Below are 23,955 nucleotides of genomic sequence, written 5' to 3'. Positions count from 1 at the left end.
TTTATGTGTTTTGTTCTTGTTTTCATGTCTTTTATTTTATAAGCCAAGTTAAGTTTACGTCAAGTCATGTTTTGTTTATGTCAAGTCTTTAATCAAGTCATTTCAAGTCAAGTCTAGTCTAGTCTAGTCATTCATGTTTTTGTTTTGTTCATGTTAGTAGTCAGGGTTTTTGGATCTCACATTTGGAAATAAACTGCACTTGGGTTCGTCACTTCATCGTCATCGTCTTCATCATTGTCTTTGCCAGCATCATTACACAAACGTTTAGTTTGCCCGAAGGAAGCTCTGGAGTATGTTATGGTGATGGAGCTGTGACTTTTATTTTTCTCTATACTAAGCCTTGAGGTGAAATGACTGATAAAAAAAAGTAATGTGACAATGAATCTAGAACAAGACTAAGGCTTCAAGAACATATTCAGTATTGGCTCTGATACCTGCTGAGAACAGTTTTTTTTTTTTTTTATGCTTGCTTTTTGTTCATTGACTACTGTGTTTATGGGCTGGATCTTTAATATTGTGTGGCGATGGTGTGAAGCAGTTGTATAGCCTCTAACTGGCAAATCATGGACTGTCAAATTTTTGTTAAAAAGGAAAGTCATGTCTTAGGGCTAAAAAATGTGATGTGATGTTTCTTCAAGAAACACACCTGTCCCAGGAGGAGGCAGAAAAGATGGTGGGGGGCTGGGTTGGAAAGGTGTTTTATAATGCTGGTACAAGTAAAAGTAGGGGAGTGATAACACTTGTGAACAGGCAGTTACAATTTAAATGTATTAAACAATTGGAGGACAGAGAGGGGAGAATCCTTATTTTATTAGAAGAAATTCAGGGGCAGAACATCATTACTAGCCAAAGTTTGTGCACCAAATGGGGATGACCCAGATTTCTTTGTAAATATGGAGGGTATGGTGCTTGAAGCTGAAGAGTATGTTATTATTCTAGGTGGGGATTTTAATTTGGTACTCAATCCAGTGCTTGATCGAAGTAGTTTAATGAGGGGTTGAATACCCAAAGCTATGTTTAAATTAAAAAAATATGTGTAAAGCTTTTGGTTTAGTAGATATTTCGTGGCTTTTGAATCCAACTTTGAGGGACTATACGTTTTATTCTGCTCCACATAAGATATATTATAGAACCGACTACTATTTTATATAAAAGTCTCTTGTTAATTGCTCTGTCTCATGTTATATTGGTACTATTATTTTATCAGATCATGCTTTGGTATGTTTGGAAATTATTCCACATCAGAGTAGACAATGAGATGGAGATTTATTTTTTCACTTTTACAGAGCCCTTAGTTTAAAGAGGCATTAAGAAATCAAATTAAGATCTATGAAGAGACGAACTTAGCATTGGCACCCTCTGCAGGAGTGGCTTGGGAAGCATTAAAGGCAGTTTTGAGGAGCTACGTTATTCAATATGCATCATATGTTAAAAAATGTGACACAAGAGACCTAGCTAATCTGGAAAGAGAAAGCGAATTAAAGATGAAGACAAAAATAACACATGAGGGTCTGAGGGATCTAACGAGATTGAAATATAAGTACAACAATATATTGTCCAAGAAGGTTGAGTTTGGGCTGTTTAGGGCAAGGCAGAGGTATTTTGAATCAGGGGACAAAGCAGGTAAGCTCCTGGCAAGCAATATTAAACAAAGGTATTGCTATTCAGTTTGATGAAGGAATAGTTGTTACACAGTCAGAAGATATTAATGAAGTGTTTAAAAATTATATATGGACTTATTTATGTCCACTTGTGACTATAGGTATGAGGATATAAGGAATTTTGTGGATTTGCTAAATTTACCTAAACTGACAGAAGAGCAGAAACTGAAACTTGATTCCCCGATAACATTAGACAAAATTATTGAAGTAATCAGGACCTTGCCCTCCTCTAAGTCTCCTGGACCAGACAGCATTACTTCAGAAATAAGCATTATGCTGCTGAGGTACCACTGTTATTGCTTGATATGTATAACAAGGCTCTGGAGAGAGTTACCATCCACCTTGTCACAGGCTTTATTCACTCTTATTCTTAAAAAAGATAAGAACCTGTGTGAGTGCAAGAGCTACCGTCTGATTTCTTTGATCCCAGTGGATACCAAAATAATTTCTAAGGTCCTGGCAAATAGGCTGGACAGTGTAATTACTTCTTTAGTACACAGTGAACAGATTGGTTTTATCCACGGAAGAAGTAGGACAGACAATATTAGAAGATTTATTAATATTATGTGGTCAGTGGCTAACTCAAATTCTGCAGTGGCAGCAGTCTCACTTGACACAGAATAAGCTTTTGACTGTGTGGAGTGGGGGTATTTGTTTAGCATATTAGAACATTTCAGGTTTGAGATAGTTTTGGCGCATTTCAGCGGCTTCTCCCCCCTCTGCACTGGTGCACTGCAGAGAATGCCCCGGGGCGCTTCGGCAGAAATAAAAGAGTTTATTCTAAAAAAGAGTATATTTCTCTAAAAGAGCAGCACACACGGAACGTCTTTTTAAAGACGCATCTTTTTAAAGATGTCTTTCCGTTTGTGTGTTATTCCTGGTTGCGGTTGTTATCTCTTGCCTTCTGACGGTCATGATCGCTGTCTTTCGTGTCTGGGCACTGCCCACATGGAGACAGCTTTTGTGGATGGGTCATGTACTCATTGCGAGAACATGTCCATGGCAACGATGCGGTCGCAGTTTGCCTTTGTAAGAAAGCAAGCCACCCCAGCGGCTCCCCGCCTCGGTCCTTCTACCCACGGGTATGAGGCCAGCGCGGCTAGCACTGGGGGCGATTTGGGGACCCAATGTGACCACCTCCACTGGGTATCCCCCCACGGACCTCCTATTCCCTAACATGCTCATCTGCCCCGATCGGGCTTCCGGATGAGTCCGCCGGCTCAAGTTTGACCTCTTATTCGAAGCATGCGAAGGTGATGAGCTCTCAAGCGCAGCATCGGAGAGCAGGCTCGTCCAGTCGGACATGGAAGTCTCAGCTGGGCTCCCCCCCTCGGGTGCGGTCGCCCAATCACAGGCTGACGCGGAGATGATGGACATGCTTTCCCGGGCAGCCAAGAGCATCGGGCTAGAGTGGAACCCTCCGCTCTCCCCTGAACCCTCGTGGCTCGACGATTTGTTCCTGGGCTCGTGGCGCCACTCACAGCCATGCCCTGCCCCAGTTCCTTTCTTCCCAGAAGTGCACGAGGAGCTGAAAAGGTCCTGGGAGGCACCTTTTACTGCCCGGTCCCGATCTTTCAGCTCCCCTGCCCTCACTACCCTCGATGGTGGGGCGGCCAAGGGCTATTCGGCAATTCCCCCGGTGGATAAGGCGCTCACGGTGCACCTATGCCCGCAGAGCGCCGCCACCTGGCGTGGGCACCCAAAGCTCCTGTCCAAGGCCTGTAGGTTTACGTCATCCCTGATGGCCAATGCCTATGGTGCCACTGGGCAAAGCCGCCTCCGACCTGAACGCCATGGCTCTCCAGCAAGTCCACCAAACCAAGGCACTAAAGGAACTGCACGAGGGTAGTTCCGCCCCGGGACTGATGCAGGAGCTGCGCTCGGCAACCGACCTCGCCCTCCGGGTGACGAAGGTCACGGCGCGGTCTCTCGGGCGGGCAATGTCCACCTTGGTGGTCCAGGAGCACCACCTTTGGCTCAACCTGGTTGAGATGGGAGAGGCAGACAACGCACGGTTCCTTGGCGCCCCCATTTCCCAGGTTAGCCTGTTCAGCGACACCATCAAGGACTTTGCCCAGCAGTTCTCGGCGGTGAAGCAGCAGACGAAGGCTATCTGGCACATCCTCCCCCGGTGCGGCTCAAGATCCCGCACCCTGTCTGCTCGTCGCCAAGAGCGTCCCCCTGCAGTGACTGCACCAGCTCCACTGCAGCCTGCCCCCGCGGCCCTGCCCCGGCGTGGAGCCCACCGCAGGAAGCAGATGCCACCCGTCTCGCGGCCAGCTGCCAAGAACCCGCAAAAGGCTTCGAAGTGCCCCTGAGATGGGTGACCCAGGGACGACGAAACCCGCTGCTCTGGAGCTGGTAAGCAGACCACTCCATCCCCCGGTGGAGCGCCGGGAGGAGAATCTTTTGTTACCTTTTCATTTAATTTTGCCGCATGCCCAAGTGGCTGCGGTACACAAGAGTTCAGCAAAAGAACGGTTTCCTTGTTCCCTGGGTCACATACCCAGTGCGCACGGCCGTCATCACGACCACCGTCCACCATTCTATTTTGGCAGGTTTGGTGCTCCAGCGGCAGTCTCCCCGCCCCTGCACGCCCAGCTGTGGCACAAATCCACCCCCGATGTGATGGTCTCCACGGGTCATGATGACAGGCCTCTTCCTCCTCCATCCCAGGCTGTTCCAGAGGTGGTCACAAGGAGCCAGATAAGTGCTTCGATGTCCCTGAACTCAGCACGACCACGACACGGCGTGGTACCTCAGGCTTCGGCCTGCCACGACGAGATTGTCCCCTTGGTCCCCCTTGCCCGGAGCTTGGATGCATGGCTTGCGCTTTCCAACCCGTCGTGATGGCTGGTCCGGACCGTCTGACTCGGCTACGTGATTCAGTTCGCAAGGCTTCCGCCTAGGTTCAGCGGCATCCACTTCACCTCGGTGAAGGGCGAGAACTCCACTACCTTGTGTGCGGAAATCGCTACCCTCCTATGGAAGGGTGCAATAGAGCCTGTCCCTCCAGCCGAGATGAAGAAGGGGTTTTACAGCCCCTACTTCATTGTACCGAAGAAAGGCGGTGGGTTGCGGCCAATCTTGGACCTGCGAGTTCTGAACCGGGCATTACACAGACTCCCGTTCAAGATGCTGACGCAAAAATGCATTCTAGTGAGCGTCCGGCATCAAGATTGTTTTGCGGCGGTAGACCTGAAGGACGCGTACTTCCACGTCTCGATACCTCAACACAGACCCTTCCTGCAGTTTGCATTCGAGGGTCGGGTGTATCAGTACAAGGTCCTCCCTTTCGGCCTGTCCTTGTCCCCTTGCGTCTTCACGAAGGTCGCAGAGGCAGCTCTTGCCCCGTTAATGGAAGTGGGCATTCACATCCTCAACTATCTTGACGATTGGCTAATCCTAGCTCTCTCTCGGGATGTGTTGTGTGCTCTCGCACCTCAGCCGACTAGGGCTTCGCATCAACTGGGGAAAGAGCAAGCTCCTCCCGGTTCAGAGCATCTCTTTTCCAGCTTGGAGTTGGACTCAGTCTCGATGACGGCGCACCTCACATGACCTGTTTGAAGGAGTTCAGACAGAAGACAGCGGTTCCACTGAAACTGTTTCAGAGGCTCCTGGGGCATATGACATCCTCAGCGGTGGCCACTCCACTCGGGTTGATGCATATGAGACCGCTTCAGCACTAGCTCCAGACTCGGGTCCTGAGATGGGCATGGCGCTGCGGGACACATCGCGTGGCCATCATGCCGGTCTGTCACCGCCACTTCAGCCCTTGGACTGACCTCACATTTCTATGGGCAGGCGTTCCTCTAGAGCAGGTCTCCAGGCGCATCGTGGTTACGGCAGATGCCTCCAAAATGGGCTGGGGTGCTGTATGCAACGGGCACACAGCCACCGGCTCCTGGTCGGGCCCGCGGCTACATTGGCACATCAACTGCCTCGAGTTGTTGGCAATTCTGCTCGCCCTGTGGAGGTTTCGGCCGTTGATCCAGGGCAAGCATGTGTTAGTTCGGACAGACAACATGGCAACAGTGGCATACATCAACCGTCAAGGTGGTTTACGCTCCCGGTGTATGTCACAACTCGCCTGCCATCTCCTCCTCTGGAGTCAGCAGCACCTCAAGTCGCTGCAAGCCACTCACATCCCGGGCAAACTCAACACTGCAGCGGACGCACTGTCACGACAGTTTACCCTCAGGGGAGAGTGGAGACTCCACCCTTAGGTGGTCCAGCTGATTTGGAGTCAATTCGGGCAGGCACAGGTAGACCTGTTCGCTTCCCGAGAATCCCCCCACTGCCCACACTGGTACGCCCTGACCGAGGCACCTCTTGGTATAGACGTGCTGGCACACAGCTGCCCTCCTGGACTACGCAAATATGCGTTTCCCCAAGTGAGCCTACTTGCACAGACCCTGTACAAGGTCAGGGAGGACGAGGAGCAGGTTATCCTGGTAGCACCCTACTGGTCCACCCAGACGTGGTTCTCGGACCTCACGCTCCTCATGACAGCCCCCCCCAGCGAATTCCCCTGAGGAAGGACCTTCTTTCTCAGGGGCAGACACCATCTGGCACCCACGACCAGACCTCTGGAATCTCCATGTCTGGCCCCTGGATGGGACATGGAAGACTTAAGTGGCCTACCACCCGCGGTGGTAGACACAATCACTCAGGCAAGGGCCCCCTCTATGAGGCGCCTGTATGCCTTGAAGTGGCGTCTGTTCGCTTAGTGGTGTTCTTCCTGACACGAAGACCCCCAGAGATGCACAGTCGGATCGGTGCTTTCCTTCCTGCAGGAGAGGTTGGAAGGGCGGCTGTCCCCCTCCACCTTGAAGGTGTATATAGCCGCTATAGCGGCACAACATGACACAGTGGACAGTAAGTCCTTAGGGACGCACGACCTGATCATCAGGTTCCTGAGTGGCACCAGGAGGTTGAATCCCTTCAGACCACGTGTCATTCCCTCATGAGACCTCTCGTAGTTCTTCAGGGTCTACGGAGAGCCCCCTTTGAGCCCCTGCAGTCAGCTGAGCTTAAGTCACTCTCTTTAAAGACTGCCCTCCTGACTGCGCTCACTTCCATCAAGAGGATAGGAGATCTGCAAGCGTTCTCTGTCAGGGAAACATGCCTGGAGTTCGGTCCGGGCTACTCTCACCATACGCCAACCGGGCTATATGCCCAAGGTTTCCACGACCCCTTTTAGGGATCAGGTGGTGAACCTGCAAGCGCTGTCCCAGGAGGTGGCAGACCCAGCCCTGACATTGCTGTGTCCGGTGCATGCTTTACGCATCTATTTGGATCGTAGCTTTAGAGTCTCTGAGCAGCTCTTTGTCTGCTTTGGTGGACAGCGGAAAAGAAGCGCTGTCTCCAAGCAGAGGATCGCCCACTGGGTCATTGACGCCATAACAATGGCATATCACGCCCAGGACGTGCTGCCCCCGGCAGGGCTACGAGCCCATTCTACCAGGAGTGTGGCGGCCTCCTGGGCCTTGACCAGTGGCGTGCCTCTAACAGACATTTGCTGAGCAGCGGGCTGGGCAACACCCAACACATTTGCGAGGTTCTACAATATCCGGATGGAACCGGTTTCGTCCCGTGTAGTGGCAAGCACAAGCAGGTAAGTACGGGGCAGCTGGCCAGGTTTATCGCTTGCGCATAGCGCCTTTCACCTCCCCTGAGCTGAAGACGTGCGCTGTTGACTCCCAGTAGTGTTCACAAACTGTGTTCCCTGGATGACTTCCTCCAAGCCCTGTGGCAGACGAGATTGCGGAGAAACTCGCTGCCAGCTCAGTACATGTGCTAAATAAGCCCTGTACTGGAGTAGGTGCTCCGCATAGGTAACCCCATGCGATGTATATCTTCTACTAATTCGTTTCCCTGTTGGTAAACTGCATCTTCCTTGGGCAGAGGCCGCTCTGCTCCAGTCACCATGTTTGTAGAAACTCCTCCCCCATAGGGTAGGACCTACCATGGGACTCCTCCACATGACATACTTCCGACAAGTCTCGGCAAGACCATGTGATGTATTTCAAAGTATAGTCAGGACATTACTGATGTAAAAAAACAGCACCATCACTATTTGAAAAAAGTCATTTTTGATCAAATCTAGACAGGCCCCATTTCCAGCAGCCATCACTCCAACACCTTATCCTTGAGTAATCATGCTAAATTGCTAATTTGGTACTAGAAAATCACTTGCCATTATATCAAACACAGTTGAAAGCTATTTGGTTCGTTAAATAAAGCTTAACATTGTGTTTGTTTTTGAGCTGCCACATTATGCAATAGACTGGCATGTCTTAAGGTCAATATTAGGACAAAAATGGCAAAAAAGAAACAGCTTTCTCTAGAAATGTGTCAGTCAGTCATTGTTTTGAGGAATGAAGCTATACAATGCTTGAAATTGCCAAAAAAAAAAAAAAAAAAAAAAAAAAAACGAGATTTCATACAAAGGTGTACACTACAGTCTTCAAAGACAAAGGACAACTGGCTCTAACAAGGACAGAAAGAGATGTGGTAGTCCAGATGTACAACTAAACAAGAGGATAAGTACATCAGAGTACCTAGTTTGAGAAATAGACGCCTCACATGTCCTCAGCTGACAGCTTCATTGAATTCTACCTACTCAACACCAGTTTCATGTACAACAGTAAAGAGAAGACTCAGGGGTGCAGGCCTTATGGGAAGAATTGCAAAGAAAAAGCCACTTTTGAAACAGAAAAACTAAAAGAAAAGGTTAAAGTGGGCAAAGAAACAGACATTGGACAACAGATAATTGGAAAAGAGTGTTATGGATCTTAATCCCATTGACCTTTTGTGAGACCTTGTGACAAGACAGCCACATCTATGGCAAGTGCTACAGGAAGCATGGGTTGAAATACCTGAGTATCTGGACAAACTAACAGCTAGAATGCCAAGGATCTGTAAAGCTGTCATTGCTGCACATGGAGGATTTTTTGATGAGAACACTTTGAAGTAGTTTAAGAAGTTCTGAACACTTTTTTCAAATTGTAATAGTAATTTTTCACGTTATTAAAGTCCTGACTATATGCTGTAAACAGCTGAATGCCACTTTGGTGAATAAAAGTACCAATTTCTTTCTATAAGAGCAAAATCTGTACATTATTCCAAACTTTTGGCCACCAGTGTATTTTTATTTATTTTTTTGTATTCTAGTTGATCCATGTGAGCAATCAATACACTGTTATTCCTGGCACATGTTGTAGTTTTGGGCGGGTGGGAGAGGGTTTGATATAATGTTTATATATGTATACATGTATGTATAAATACGTTTTGTATTACCTTTTGGAAAAATAAATTATGAATCATAAAGAAAGAAAACACATTTATTTTGCTACATTTACACCTCTCATCCACACTGGAACACAGTTTTCCTCCACCAAAAACATTTCAAAAGAGCTTAAATGCATTAATGTGGACGTGGCCCAAGCTGTTTAGGCTGGTCTATTTTGATGGTTTTAGAAGGGTTTTGAGAACTTGCTATCTGGTCATGCTGGGAAACCAGCTAGTCACCTTAGACTGGTTTAAAGTGTTTTTTCAGCAAGAATGGATCGTTTGCGGGCCGTCTGATTCGTCTTGTATTCATAAAATGGCATGAGCTCTACAAAATTGCAAGCTTCAATTTGAGCTGCTAGCTTCAACGCAATTCCTGCAATGTTTTTATTCAGTTCTGAAGGGAACGCAGTTACCAGGTTGCTACAATGAGTGCTTCTGAGATAGACCTAGTTGATGATTTAACAAAGTTTACAATCTTCTTGGCATTGAATCACTGAAAGACACTTTTGTTTCTAAGTTGCTGCTAAATGTCTCAAAGAGCTTTTGTTTGAGGCACTAAATAGCATGAATTAGCCTTAAGCAGTATTCAGCTTTGTTGTCAGAGTTCTGAACGTGAAATTACCAGTATTTATTACATTTGGACAAATGGAAATTCTTATCACAAAGTCTACACAAATTTTCCTCAAATTTCCTTGGTGTTGTCTAAACAACAGGGACTACTGGGCCTTTTTGGTTGCAGGTGGTCTATATTCAAGGTTCAATACAAGTTGTTCAGTCCTTTTTTTTTTCTTTGGCATAATGTTCATAACCACAAAACAATCATTTGAACCTGTTCTTCCTTTTCTTAAAACAAAAGAAAGAAAAAAAAGGAAAAAAATCTGGGTTACAGTGAGGCACTTACAACAGAAGTGAATGGGGCTAATCCGTAAACGTTTAAATACTCACTGTTTCCAAAAATATCGCCACAAGACAGAAACAATGATCATGTTTACATACACTTAAGAAAACGGTTTATTCTAGGATTTTTGTAGAAAGCGGCATACTGAAACGTCATGTAAACAAAAATGCAGATTTCCTTACGCCATTTAAGGGATTAAGCTAAAGCAGTTTAACACATCCAGGTTTCTCCAAGAGAACTCTGCTTGTGTGGTCATGTAAAAGTGGTGATATAACAGGTTTTTGGAGGAGTGCACATGTACTTGAACAGACCGGATAACAAACGTCATAGGATGGAGCCCAACAACAAGTCAACACAGCAAAAATAATTCAACATTTCTGGGAGTACAGTGGGAAAAGCTCATACACTATAAACTATACTTATTTATAGACAGTCCGTCATGTTCATGTGTTTGCGCTCGTACATTGGGGGAATCCCAGAGTTTTATGTAAGAGGGAAATCCCACTACTGAGTTGCACTAGAATGTTAAGGAAACAAAAAGAGCAACACCTCTGGAATATCTGGATATTGTCACGTCTAGATGTGTTTTTGTTCATGTTTTGTGTTCATGTCTTTTATTTTCAAGTTTATTTCCTGTTCCTGTCATGTCATGTGATTTCCTGTTCCCTCATGTGATCTTGTTATGTGTTTCCCCTGTTCATGTGTCTTGTTTTCATTGGTTTATTGTTTGATTACTTTGTTATTAGTCTTGTCTTTTCATTGGTTATAGTTCATTTAGTCTTGTTATTTGTTTATAGTTTAGTCTTGTGATTGGTTGTCTTGTTTACTTGTTCACCATGTCTTTGTATTTAAGCCCTCATGTTTGCCATTGTCTGATATCAGGTATTGTGTATGTAACCTTGTTGTTTTGTTATGTCAAGTTTACGTATAGCCAAGTCAAGTTCACGAGTCAAGTTTATGTTTTGTTCAAGTTCCTGTTTTTGTTTACTTTACATTTGTAGTTAGGGTTTTGGGTCCACGTTTGAAAAATAAAACTGCACTTGGGTTCATCACGTCTTCGTCATTGCCAGTGCCAGCAGCAACATTACAGATATAAAGCGAAGCAACAGAGGATAAAATAGCGCAGACTTCTTTGGATTGTTTGTTTGTTTGTTATTTACTCAAGCGTCGCAGGGAAATTACTTTGCTGTGGATAAAGCTGCTTACTGACCGAGCCACATGTATAAAGGCCAAAGTATACTTTGCGCATCCACATTGTGGATTGCTCCGCACACAGTATGCGTGACGTAAATTTCTTCATAATCCTGACCGCGTGGTAGCCAGATTTTCTTGACTTGTGGACGCGGTCATCGTCTGTGCACATCGTCAGCACATGTGCCGGCCATTGACTCTACTGAAAGAGTATCACAAAGAAGTAGTAGAGGGTATGCGTCAAACGTGTTCGTATTTGCTAGCAGTCAGAAGAGTACGCTATCAAAGGCAACGCGGTCGACCAGGCGCGAGCTGATCCAGAATGCTCAAAAACGAAGTACACCTGGGCCTTTAGGGAGTAAAGAGTACGCCGCTTATACATTGCATGTAAACCCGAATGCTGTTTTTTCATAATACACTGCTTTCTGGTGTCCATGTAAACAGTACTTCCATTCCCTATATGCATTTTACGCAGTCTGCGTAGGGCACCAACTCACTAGGGGGGCACCAGAAACTCCACCATCCCTTACTCATACATTATTCAAGGACCCGATAGCATTCGTGGATCACAGATGATTGCCTCAAGCTCACACTTTCACAACTTCACAACTCTTGGATAGAATAAGCTAAAAAGTGGACCAGACTTTATTCCAATTTTCTCATAGAAATGATAGCAAAGTGATGAATAAAAGCACAAAAATGAATTCCACTCACCATGTCGGTGTCTGAAACAGGGCCAAAACTGGTAACGTAGATATCTGTCTTTACTGTAGTGACTCGATCTGTGGACACAAAATAATAAAAATAAATAAAATAAGACATCCTTTTTCGAGCATTTCATCCAAATAACCAGTGTTGTTCTGAGTGCAATTGTGATGTGAAAGCCCTCTCTTGAAAGGGGCATCTTTATAAAAAGCATGTTGTCCGAGAGAATAAATGGATTCTGAATTTCACTTTTTCTCTATAATTTCAGCATGGACAGAGCCTCTTTCTCTCAAGAGCCCATCTCAGATGAACGCATGTGTCAGGCAGGGAGTAAATGTGCTGCCGTTTACAGACCCAGTGTTAAGTTGGCTAGTAATCAAATCTTTCTGTTCCTCTCTTCATTTTTTCATTCATTCTCTGAGCTTTCTTTCTTTGTTCTCTCTTCCTGTCATTCAAAAGAGCTCCTGATATTTCATCTGCTCGCCACACTTACCAAAGGTACACAGGATGTGTATTTAGTCAGATAGTGGAGTATATAACATATACCTATTACCACACAATCTATTCAACACATAGGATAGCCTGAGAAAAAAATACAAAATACAAAAGCGTCCAGTATGCAGATACATATCTCTCATGGATTCTTACAGTATAAGCTCATAAGTACAAAACGTGACCCAGGGGTCTTCAGTGGTACTTTTAATGTATAAAAGTGGTGAGTAATCATTAATTTCAAAAAAGTTTTTGAATGAATTTTTGACTTAAGAATATCAAAAAGTTTTCTTAAGGCTGCACTAAATGACCTAAACAAAATGTGCCTTTTCATAAAATGTCAAAATATTAATATTATGGCTGTTATTCAATTACAAATTTTAATCAAATTAATTACATGGTATGCCAATTAATTATTCAAATTAATTGCATATGTAATATTTGCAGAGAAAGCACATCAAATAACAATAATTCGATATAATGATTAAATAATTATAAATATATTATACAAAATAATTATTCAGATAAATAAAATGCATTACATTATTGTGGCAGAGGATTTAAGCATTGAAAAGACAATACAAAAAATGGCTTTAGAATGCAATATATTGTTTATTTCCATATTACTGAACATAAACCAATCATTGGACTACAGTTCACAGCAATCCATTTTGCCATTGATGCGTCAATCAGTCCGAGATTTATTATGAGGGCTTGTTTAAGGACACGTCAATTTACACATGCGTCAGACGGACGCTTTTGGAGCGTCTCACTTTGGTTGCGTTGTGTCATAAACATACCGTTTTTCGGTCGTTGTGTCAAGTTAAACGTAGTTTGAAACTTAGAGAAATACACCTTGAGATCCCTGCGTTCCATCAAGCTGTGTTTGTATGCAAGAACATGTTCTCATCTTGTGTCATCTTCTCTCGGTAAGTGTGGTTTGTTCTCTGTATAAGCTGTACATTGCCTATACAGCTGGAGTTTCGCTTACTGCCCACTGGAGAAAACAGGTGGTACTCCAAGCTTGAATTGCTCAGATGGAAGGAATATTTTTTATTATGGTGTGACTATTATGGTGTTTTTAATGTGTTATTTTTTATATAATTAATCGCACTGAATTAACTGGTTAAATCAACAGCCCTAATTAATATTTAATGTTACGATGAAATAATTATATTTTTCTTAATACTTCACAAACAGTGTTGAGGGTTCTCTGTTTTATTCATTTACTGTCACATGACAACAAAATGGCTACCTATATGTTGCTTACACCACATGTGAATTTCAATCACAAGTGATTATCCATATGCCCTACTCACTCCGAAGAGCAAAACTCATGATGTGGACACTCTGAAGGGAGCATTGTATACTGTAGGAATGTACCCTTCGCTAACAGTCTTGTGGAAGAGACCTTTAGAGAAAAATATATTTTTCTTACTTTTGTTTGGAGCGACGCTTTGAGTGGCATCTCCTTCCTGCAGTGCCCTTCAAGGGCACAAAAATACAGTTTGGAAAATGCCCCACATGACTTTAATTTAATTTACAAAAATTTTTCACTGCTTATTCTTTTTAAGAAATAATAATAAAATATTATTTTGCACTACTCATTCCAACATTTCTTTGCTAAAGTATTTAAACTTTTAATGATACTTTGATTTTTCACTGTCTCTACACCACATGACATTGACACATGACATTTTATACTTGAAGCCTTAGAAAAAAAATATATAAAAATTACTTTGAATTCAGTAATTGAAAACATGGTCACCATAAAAGAGGTCTATTCAAGTAATTGTTTTGTGTGAATTGCATTTGTAATGTATTTTTTAATATTTTAATAGATGTGGACAAAAGAAAAAAAAAATAGTGTCACATCATTGACCCTTATATGAATAGCTGTCTAATGTAGGGGTGGTGTATTCGGCTCTGAGCAAGAAGGGATAAGTTTGGAGATGCCACAGTGCTTTGATGCCTTTTTTTATTACTTTTTCTTCTTGGCTGTTTTGCAAACATAAGCTGATAAAACTACAGCGTAATCAGGCGACGACAACATCAATCAACTTAACAAAAATAAATTAAGCCTCATGTTAAAGACAGTCACTTTCTTTCTTTCCCTCTCTCTCTCTCTCTCTCTTCATCTCTAGAATTGTCATAATTATACAATGCCACACACTTGTCTGGGTGCCATCCCAATGGGGATAAAAAAGAGATTTTGCTGTAATGATATTCATCTCTGGTGAGATTTTTAGTGGTATTTTTTCTGCACAATCGATAGTCTGCTGGGAAGGCATAAAAAGAAAAACAAAGATCTGCGAATTTAAAGCTGCACTATGTAACTTTGTGTTCTCTAGCGACATCTGTGGTTGAAACTTAAAATTGCAAGCAATTTGCAGAAGAACGCTTTACATCAGTCGTGTTTCAGCACTGCTATTCTGGCGGATGAATCTCATGATTTGAGCTTACCTGGACATCGCCCATGAGGGATCATGACTGGGAGATATTCAGAGCCGGAGTTATAACATGCTATTTTCATTTTGATATAATGTTATATGATTAAACATTTAAAACTGAAATATTACTTGCTTTGATGATGATAAACAACACTCATATTCACATATTTGAAATGAATGAATTTTCTGACACTACACTCAAAGTGCTTTAACATAGAGAACAGGGGACTCAATCACTACCAGTATATATTTTAATATAATTTTTCAAGTGTTTTATCTACTATTAATGTTTGTATTGTACTACCCTTATCAGTTTAAAATGTGATACTTGTAATATGGCTGATGTGTTCAATAGGAGACTTTATTATTGTTTTATTATTTTGTACAGCCTCAGTTGATAATGTAAGTGAACCATAATACTTCAATAGTATGTCTATGCAATGCTCACAATAACACAGTAAACTAAAAATATAAAAAAAGGACTCAACAATGATGGGGATAATACATACTTTATTAAACATAAAAATAATATGCTTATATGCAATATAACCGTTACAAGAAGTCAATTTCAGAAGTCATAAATATTAATAAGCATGTCACAGTAACTTCCCCCGACCAACGTGGATACATCGTGATCAGTAAACACACGTGTATTGTTTAATTGATACAACCATGACATGCAATATAAGCTTCAAAAACCCTACCAGACAACATATCCAAGCATTATAGCAGGTAAACAACTTCACCAAATGGATAACAAATAAAAATCCATCCAGACTGCTGTCCAGAAATGTGTGTGTGTGATTGACTGAACTGTAGTTTCTTTCTTCTTTTTAACTGCTACTGGCAAACTAAAACAGTCCATTACCACCATCTACTGTTAACTTGGGAAAAAGACAGCTGGCTTTTCTTTCCTATGTTCACGAACATGATGTAATGACGCAAGGACGTACGCCAGCAATTTTGCACCAAATTGGACCCGACAGCTCAAAATACAAATCATTTTTATAGGCTTACCATAGTGAATCGGGGTAAGGTAAGAACATTGTTTTGAACAATGGTTGTTTATGAACTCAATCAATAATGGCAATTTGTTAATTTTTAACCAAAAAATCTTAATTAAATTTTTTTTCTTAAGAAAACATGAGTGATGCTTGCCCTTGCAAAAGTCACCACCACAATGCTACGGTGTATTGGGATGTAGCAAGGACCAGGGCAGTCTCATAATCAACCACAGCTGTGACTACACAGCTGTTCCAAAATTACCGGTAGGTATCTTAATTATGCTGCCTTCTAAGATATCTCACTTTGGCCAAATTCGAAAGAAGCCTTTTATGTATGCTTCCCAGTCTGATCTCATGAAATTTACCAAAATTACGTGCGTCATTACACGGGGGCGCCAAAATCGAGTTAAATGATGCTGTAATCAGACAAGTTTTTTAAGGTGAATATTAGATGGATGTTTAAATGAGCAAAACGTACCTTCCTAACCAACACTTTAACCGAAACCTAACTGATAGTGTTCAAAATGATAAATGAGACGTGAACAAAACAGACATGCTTACCCTAAACCTAACCGATAGTGATTAAAAAGCAAATTTGACATGAAATGCACATGTACTGAAGCAACCACGTCATTTTGTGTCACTTATATGGCACTTTCGCTTCACTTTCGTTTCAAGCGTCTTTGACCGGTCACAAACCTCGTTCCCTTAGTCCAAAGTCCAACACTTTACCAGGTGAGGTACTGCGGAAGTTAATCACATTAGAATAAGGCCAAGTATTTGTTTGAAAACACATCTTTTTTTTCTACCTTTTGGCCTTCCGGCCACACTGAGATGGCATTTTTGATAGCAAAAACTGAGGTTTTCGAAAACGCTCTCCCAAGTGCATAAATTTGAAAACGCCATCTTCAAGTTGTAGTGTGGACAGAGAAGATGGAGATCTGAAAACGTATTTATTGTCATGTGACACAGTCATGTGATCCATTCAACCCAAACAATCAAGATGGCGGCCTACATTGTAGCAGCATTATTGTGCCTGTTATTCACTTAGAGAGTATTGTTAAAGATAAATGTTACTTTGTACAACCATCACAGTGCATTCCTTCATTGGCGACGTAAAGTTTACTCGGAATTGCTGTCTGGTGACAAAACATGAGGATAATTGCATTTCAGCCTGTACACTGCATTGTGATTTTTGGCATGCGCAGTAAGGGGATTTAAGCACTTTCATATGTTTTAGTGTGTACGAGCAACTTTTGGAAAATGCTGGAAAACTGCAGTGAGGACAGAGAGTGTTTCGAAAACGAAAACAAGTTTTCAGATGTGTCCAGATTAATGTGGACATAACCTAAGTGTGTAAATGTAGGTGGGTCTGAAATACAAGCATTAAAATGTAACATTTTTCAAGTGATATGTTAGAGTAAGAGTGTTTTGATATAATAAAGCATGCTTTGAGTAATAGAGCAAAAAAATACGTGTTTATAAAGTCATATACAGCCATAGTACCCATGATTTGCGTGGAAGTAAATAAAGCATAGTTGTTGTAGCGCCTCTAGTGTTCATTTCACCAGGAAACTGCAGCAAAATGTAGAAAGCGGCACATAAAACTCAGTTTGCAAAAATTAAGTTATAGTAACTTTCATTCTATGAGACTAGGTTGATCCTTACCTGGGTAGACAATCCTAGAATGCACTGTGATTAGCTCAGTGGAAAAATAAATTCAAGATGGCAGACGAAACAAGATAAATTCAGATGACCATATTTTCCGGAATATAAATTGCTGTTTTTTTTTTTTTTTTCAAAAAGATTATTTACATAAGTTATACGTAATTGATGTCTGCCGATCAAACACGCTGCATACCAAAACACATGCTTACACACAAACAGATGAAAACATCAGTCATAGAGATGGTAAAAGCCTTTTAAAGTAGCTAATTCACAGTATTTTGCGTTTAAACATTATTTCATACAACCAGTTTAAATATTCTGTCCATCACAATATTATTGTGCTAATAAACTCTATAACGCTGTCAAACACAAATCTTCACATACCCACAAATAGGTCTGGGAATTGATTCCAAAAAAAAAAATGATTATTCGATTCAGAGGTGTTGTAAATCGAGAATCAACACCAAAAACCACTCGGGGGAATCGGCTCCATTTATGGGTGGGATACGAGTTTTTTTTTTTTTTATCTCAACCACTAAATAACTACACATTCCAAAAGCCTTAACAGCAATAATTACAATTCCAAAATGATTATATAATGAATGCAATTAAATTATTATAATTTCCAGACTGATTTTGTAGTCAGTCAGCCATCAGAAAATTCGCTTCATTTGTTCATCTGTATGAAGCAATCGCACGAGCCTTCAACACATCAGACAGCTGCTTTCTATAATGATATACTGGCACTATTTTACTTTTACATTGTGTGGAGACAGGGGCGTGGTGGAGCGTTCATGTTGGGAGAGAGGAAGCAGTAAATGTTTTCACCCAAGATGAATTGCAGGAAATTACTGTTTCTATGTTCGCAGTGAGAGACGGGGGAAATAAAATGTGCCCAGTCCATAGAGTGCGAAAACCGGGAATCGAGGAAGATGGATACGCTGTCTTGTAGTCACTGCCGCTGAAGGAAATCTTCCGGTCCCTCGTTAGCATCCACCAGGGTCAACACCAGGCCCTCATGGATCTTCAGAGAGAGCAGCAACAGCGTTTTGAGGTGCTCCTTCGGGCCTAGGAGGGTGCTGCAGAGCTTAGTGCCGCGTCCCCGGCAGCAGTGCACCCCCACGTGTTGCTCACTAAGATGGGGCCTCAAGATAATCTAGAGGTATACCTTGAGCTCTTCGAACACACCGCCGAAGCTCTTAAGTGTCTGCCGGAACAGTGGGCGGTGCACTTTCTGAAGCTGCTGACCGGGGAAGTCCAGATCATGGCGCAACAGCTTCAGGTAACCAACCTCCTGGATTACTCAGTGCTGAAGAAGTCCATCTTGCAATGTGTCGGCCGCAGCCCAGAAGAACACCGCCAGCGCTTCCGTTCCTTGATGTTGAGCGAGGTCAGCCATCTGTTTGCCTTTGCCTAGCAGCTCTGTGATGCCTGCCGGCAGTGGGTGCTGGCTAAGGAGGACAGCGACGCCAATGATGTCATCAACCTGGTGGTGCTGGAGCAGTTTGTCTCCTGGTTGCCGAAGGGGACGGCCAAGTGGGTCCAGTGCCACCGACTGGTGTTTCTGGACAAAGCGGCCCAGCTGTCTCCTCCCCTGTTTTCTCTCCCCCCTCCTTCCTTCTGTCCTGTTCCATTTCCTCAGAAACGGGGAAACATTCCGGCTCCCCGGTCATGGGGGTTCCCTGCTCCAACAAACCCCATCTCTCCCCTCTCTTCATACCAGGTGAAGGAGTCTACTGCCACAAGTGTGGGCGGAAGGTTTGGGCCGGTCTGCTGGAGTTGCAGGGAGCCGGGTCATATCCGAGAGCAGTGCCTGGTAATGAAGGGCCTTGATCCAGATCCCCGACACCCCACAGACCGCCTCCGACCGAGAAAGGATGTACCAGATACCTGTGAGTATTAAGGGGGGTACATACCAAGCCTTGGTGGATTCAGGTTGTAATCAAACCTCCATTCATCAATGCTTGGTTCAAACTGGGGCATTGGAGGCAAATAATCGGGTGAGTGTGAGGTGTGTGCACGGGGATATTCATGATTATCCTGTAGTGACTGTCACAGTAATGTTCCGGGTAAAAAGCATAATATTGCGGCGGTGGTTAGTCATCGTCTCACCCATCTCCTAATTTTGGGAACTTAATGGCCGGGCATTCACGGGGATGTTTGCCAGTGGTATGCAGCATTCCATGAATGTTAGCTGGTGAATCCGTTGGCCACTCCAAAAGTCCCAAATCAAACCAAATCACTTTATTGTCACACAGCCATATACACAAGTGCAATGGTGTGTGAAATTCTTGGGTGCAGTTCCAATCAACATAGCAGTCGTGACAGTGATGAGACATATACCAATTTACAATAACATCAAATTAACACAACACAATTTAAACATCTGTTATACACATAATTACACTCAACAATATACAAATAATAACATACACTGTACACTACACAATACGCTGTTTTTTTTTTTTTTTACTATATAGATACACATTATTCAATAAAAATTAAAAATTAAAATATATAAAAAAATAAAAAATAAAAAAAGTATATATATATATATATATATATATATATATATATATATAATATACAGTATTGTACTGTATTGACATTCAGGCTGTCGGTTGATAGTCAGTTGTTAAGAGAGACATAATATAATAATAATAATATAATTTATTTATAGTCCGGTGTGAGATATAAGAGTAAGGGTAATAAAGTGCAGTGCTGATGTATATTGATCATGAGAGATCAAGAGTTCAGAAGTCTGATTGCTTGGGGGAAGAAGCTATCATGGAGTCGGCTGGTGCGGGTCCTGATGCTGTGATACCGCCTACCTGATGGTAGCAGTGAGAACAGCCCATGGCTCGGGTGGCTGGAGTCTCTGATGATCCTCCGAGCTTTTTTCACACACCGCCTTGTACATATTTCCTGGAGGGAGGGAAGCTCACCTCCGATGATGTGTTTGGCAGTTCGCACCACCCTTTGCAGTGCTTTGCGGTTGTGGGAGGTGCTATTGCCGTACCAGGCGGAGATGCAGCCAGTCAGGATGCTCTCCACAGTGCAGGTGTAGAACCGTGTGAGGATGTGGCGGTTCATTCCAAACTTCCTCAGCCGTCTCAGGAAGAAGAGGCGCTGATGAGCCTTCTTCACAACGACTTCAGTGTGGATGGACCATGTGAGTTCCTCAGTGATGTGGACACCCAGGAACTTGAAGCTGCTGACTCTCTCCACTGGTGCTCCATTGATGGTGATGGGACTGTGTTCTCTGTCTTTTCCCCTGAAGTCCACCACAAGCTCCTTTGTCTTACTGACGTTGAGGGAGAGGTTGTGCTCCTGACACCAGTGTGTCAGAGTGTGCACCTCCTCTCTGTAGGCTGTTTCATCATTGTCAGTGATCGGACCTACCACCGTCGTGTCATCAGCAAACTTAATGATGGCACTGGAGCTATGTGTTGCCACACAGTCATGTGTGTACAAGGAATACAGTAGTGGGCTGAGAACACAGCCCTGCGGGGCTCCAGTGTTGAGGGTCAGTGATGAGATGTTGCTGCCTATTCTAACCACCTGGCGTCTGCTTGACAGGAAGTCCAGGATCCAGCTGCACAGCGAGCTGTTTAAGCCCAGAGCCCAGAGTTTCTCATCAAGCTTGGAGGGCACTATGGTGTTGAATGCTGAGCTGTAGTCTACAAACAACATTCTCACATAAGTATTCTTTTTTTCCAAGTGGGAGAGAGCAGTGTGTAGTGTAGATGCAATGGCATCATCAGTGGAGCGGTTGTTGCGGTAAGCAAACTGCAGCGGGTCAAGATTGAGTGGCAAGACAGAGCAGATGTAATCTCTGATTAGTCTCTCAAAACATTTGCTGATGATGGGGGTCAGAGCAACAGGACGTTTTGGAACAGGCACAATGGTGGATGTTTTAAAGCATGTGGGGACTACAGACAAAGAGAGGGAAAGGTTGAAAATGTCCGTAAAAACACCAGCCAGCTGGTTCGCGCACGCTCTGATGATGCGGCCCGGAATGCCGTCTGGGCCTGCGGCTTTGCGGATATTCACCCGTCGGAAGGATCGGGTTACATCCGCTACAGAGACGGAGAGTGAACTGACCTCTGTAGCTTCAGCCGCGAGAGCTCTCTCCGCGAGGGCGGTGTTATTTCCCTCGAAACGAGCATAAAAAGTATTTAGCTCATCCGGTAGAGAGGCAGCGGTGTTCATGGCGGAGTTTTTATTCCCTTTAAAGTCCGTGATGATGTTAATTCCCTGCCACATGCTTCTAGAGTTGGTGGTGTTAAACTGTCCTTCAGTCTTGTCCCTGTACTGGCGTTTTGCTGTTTTGATAGTTTATCGGAGGGCATAACTGGCTTGTTTATGCTCCTCCGCGTTCCCGGAATTAAAAGCGGAGGTCCGCACATTAAGTGCCGCGTGAACATCGCTATTGATCCATGGCTTCTGATTCGGATAGATTCGTACAGTTCTGGTCGGAATCACTTCCTCTACGCACGTTCTGATGAAACGCATTATGCTATCAGCGTAAAGCTCGATGTCGTCATCAGAGGCGGACCGGAACATCTCCCAGTCCGTGTGATCAAAACAGTCTTGTAGCATAGAGTCTGATTGGTCCGACCAGCACTGGATCGTTCTGAGGGTGGGTGCTTCCTGTTTCAGTTTCTGCCTGTAAGCGGGCAGAAGCAGAATGGAAGAGTGGTCCGATTTGCCAAATGGTGGGCGGCGGGGGAGGGATTTGTAGCCATCCCGGAACGGAGAGTAGCAATGATCCAAAACCCGGTCCCCTCGTGTGTTGAAACTAATGTGCTGGTGATATTTTGGTGCGACTGATTTTAAACTGGCTTTATTAAAGTCCCCGGTCACAATGAACGCGGCCTCAGGGTGCGCGGTTTCTTGCTCACTTATACTCCCATACAGTTCCTTGAGTGCCCGGTCTGTGTCGGCTTGTGGGGGAATGTACACAGCAGTGATAATGACCGCTGTGAATTCCCTCGGTAGCCAGAATGGTCGACACAGAAGCATAAGAAATTCCAGTTCAGGAGAACAGAAAGACTTGATGGAATGTATGTTCCTCTGATCACACCAGGATTTGTTGATCATAAACATACACCACCTCCTCTAGTTTTACCTGAGAGGTCTTTCGCTCTGTCCGCTCGGTGCATGGAGAACCCCGCGGGTTCAATGGCTGAGTCTGGAATCTCCGCAGACATCCAAGTTTCTGTTAGGCAGATAATGCAGCAGTCCCTCATTTCTCGTTGGAAAGAGATCCGCGCTTTCAGCTCGCAGAGCTTGTTATCCAGAGACTGAACATTTGCCAGTAGAATAGTGGGTAGCGGGGGTCGATTTGCACGGCGTCTTACTCTGATGAGAACGCCGGCTCTGTTTCCCCTTTTCCTCCTGCGTTTCCGCGGCCGTGCTGCCCAGACAAAGGGCTCCGCTTGCGTGTTTGTAAACAGCGGGTCGGCATTGAGGAATGTGAAGTCCGGTTTTCGGTGTGAGATCGCTGAACCAATGTCCAAAAGTGTTTGTCTGTCGTAGACAATAAGGCAGACAACATCCAAGACAAAAAACATAAGAATTGTAAACAAAACAAACAAAACATTGCTATGTTGTGTCGGAGCTCGCAACGCAGCAGCCATACTCGGCGCCATCTTGAGTCCAGAAGATGTGCCATTGCACCCCTTTCTGTTGATCGAGGTTCCTTTCGACCGAATTGGCATGGACCTCATCGGGCCATTAGAACGGACATCATGCGGGCATCGCTTTGTATTAGTCCTGGTGGATTACGCAACGCAATATCCATAGTGCATCTCAGCACGTAGTGTTTTGGAGACACTCTTCAAAATAATTACCAGAGACAAAATGTGATTTTTCTTTCAGTAAAGTTTTATCTTTTAAGCAACAATTAGGGTGCTTTCACACTGGCAGTTTAGTTCGAAACCGAGCACGGTTCGCATGAAAAATTGGTAATGTGAAAGCTGTCATGCGGACCGGGGAGCGCAACCGTGGTACTGAACCAGAGACTACCTGTAGGAGGTGGTCTGAGTTCGGTTGCAATGGAACTGTAGTGTGATTCACGTGAATGTGAAAGCAACTCGGACTCGGGTGTGCATTCGTTCAGTAAGTAAAGTAACCTGCGCATGCGTTTTTCATTCCTGAAAGTCCCAAAAATGTAATGAACCCCCCAATGACATACAAGTACAATCAACATCTATAAATACTGTCTATCTGTCTGTCTATCTATCTGTCTATCTATCTGTCTATCTATATATTTATCTATCTATCTATCTTATAAATACTATATATAAATATTATTATATATAGGTTATAAATATAGGGTATAATAGGAGTTGACAGTGGCGATAACTTCACCTTGGACACGAGCGTGAGTAAGCGTGCAGTGTAAACAAAGATGCAAATGAATTCCTTGCAATCAGCTGTCTCCTCAAAAAATGCCGTTTGCGAGCAGCAGCAAGCCACCTTCCCCTGGACATCTGATGAGTTACGCCATGAAGCGCACATATACGCAGTTGTCGTTCACTCTGCTGTGCATAATGGCACCAAAATAACAAAACAACAAAAAGTAT

General features: G+C 43.7%; 1 protein-coding gene across 4 annotated transcripts in view; it reads right to left on the bottom strand.

The window, feature by feature from the left end:
* Positions 1-23,955, bottom strand: part of LOC127413316 (gamma-aminobutyric acid receptor subunit alpha-2-like) — a 280,046-nt gene that overhangs the window by 226,425 nt on the left and 29,666 nt on the right. For all 4 annotated transcript variants that reach the window (XM_051650347.1, XM_051650346.1, XM_051650348.1 and 1 more), the window contains exon 4: positions 11,761-11,828. In XM_051650347.1, coding sequence (XP_051506307.1) covers positions 11,761-11,828 — 68 coding nt within the window. The remainder of the gene's footprint in view (positions 1-11,760; positions 11,829-23,955) is intronic.

Source organism: Myxocyprinus asiaticus, chromosome 22 (assembly GCF_019703515.2).
Source record: "Myxocyprinus asiaticus isolate MX2 ecotype Aquarium Trade chromosome 22, UBuf_Myxa_2, whole genome shotgun sequence".
Lineage (NCBI taxonomy): Eukaryota > Metazoa > Chordata > Actinopteri > Cypriniformes > Catostomidae > Myxocyprinus > Myxocyprinus asiaticus.
Note: the sequence above shows the minus strand (reverse complement) of the source record. Positions and strands in the feature narration are given on the sequence as shown.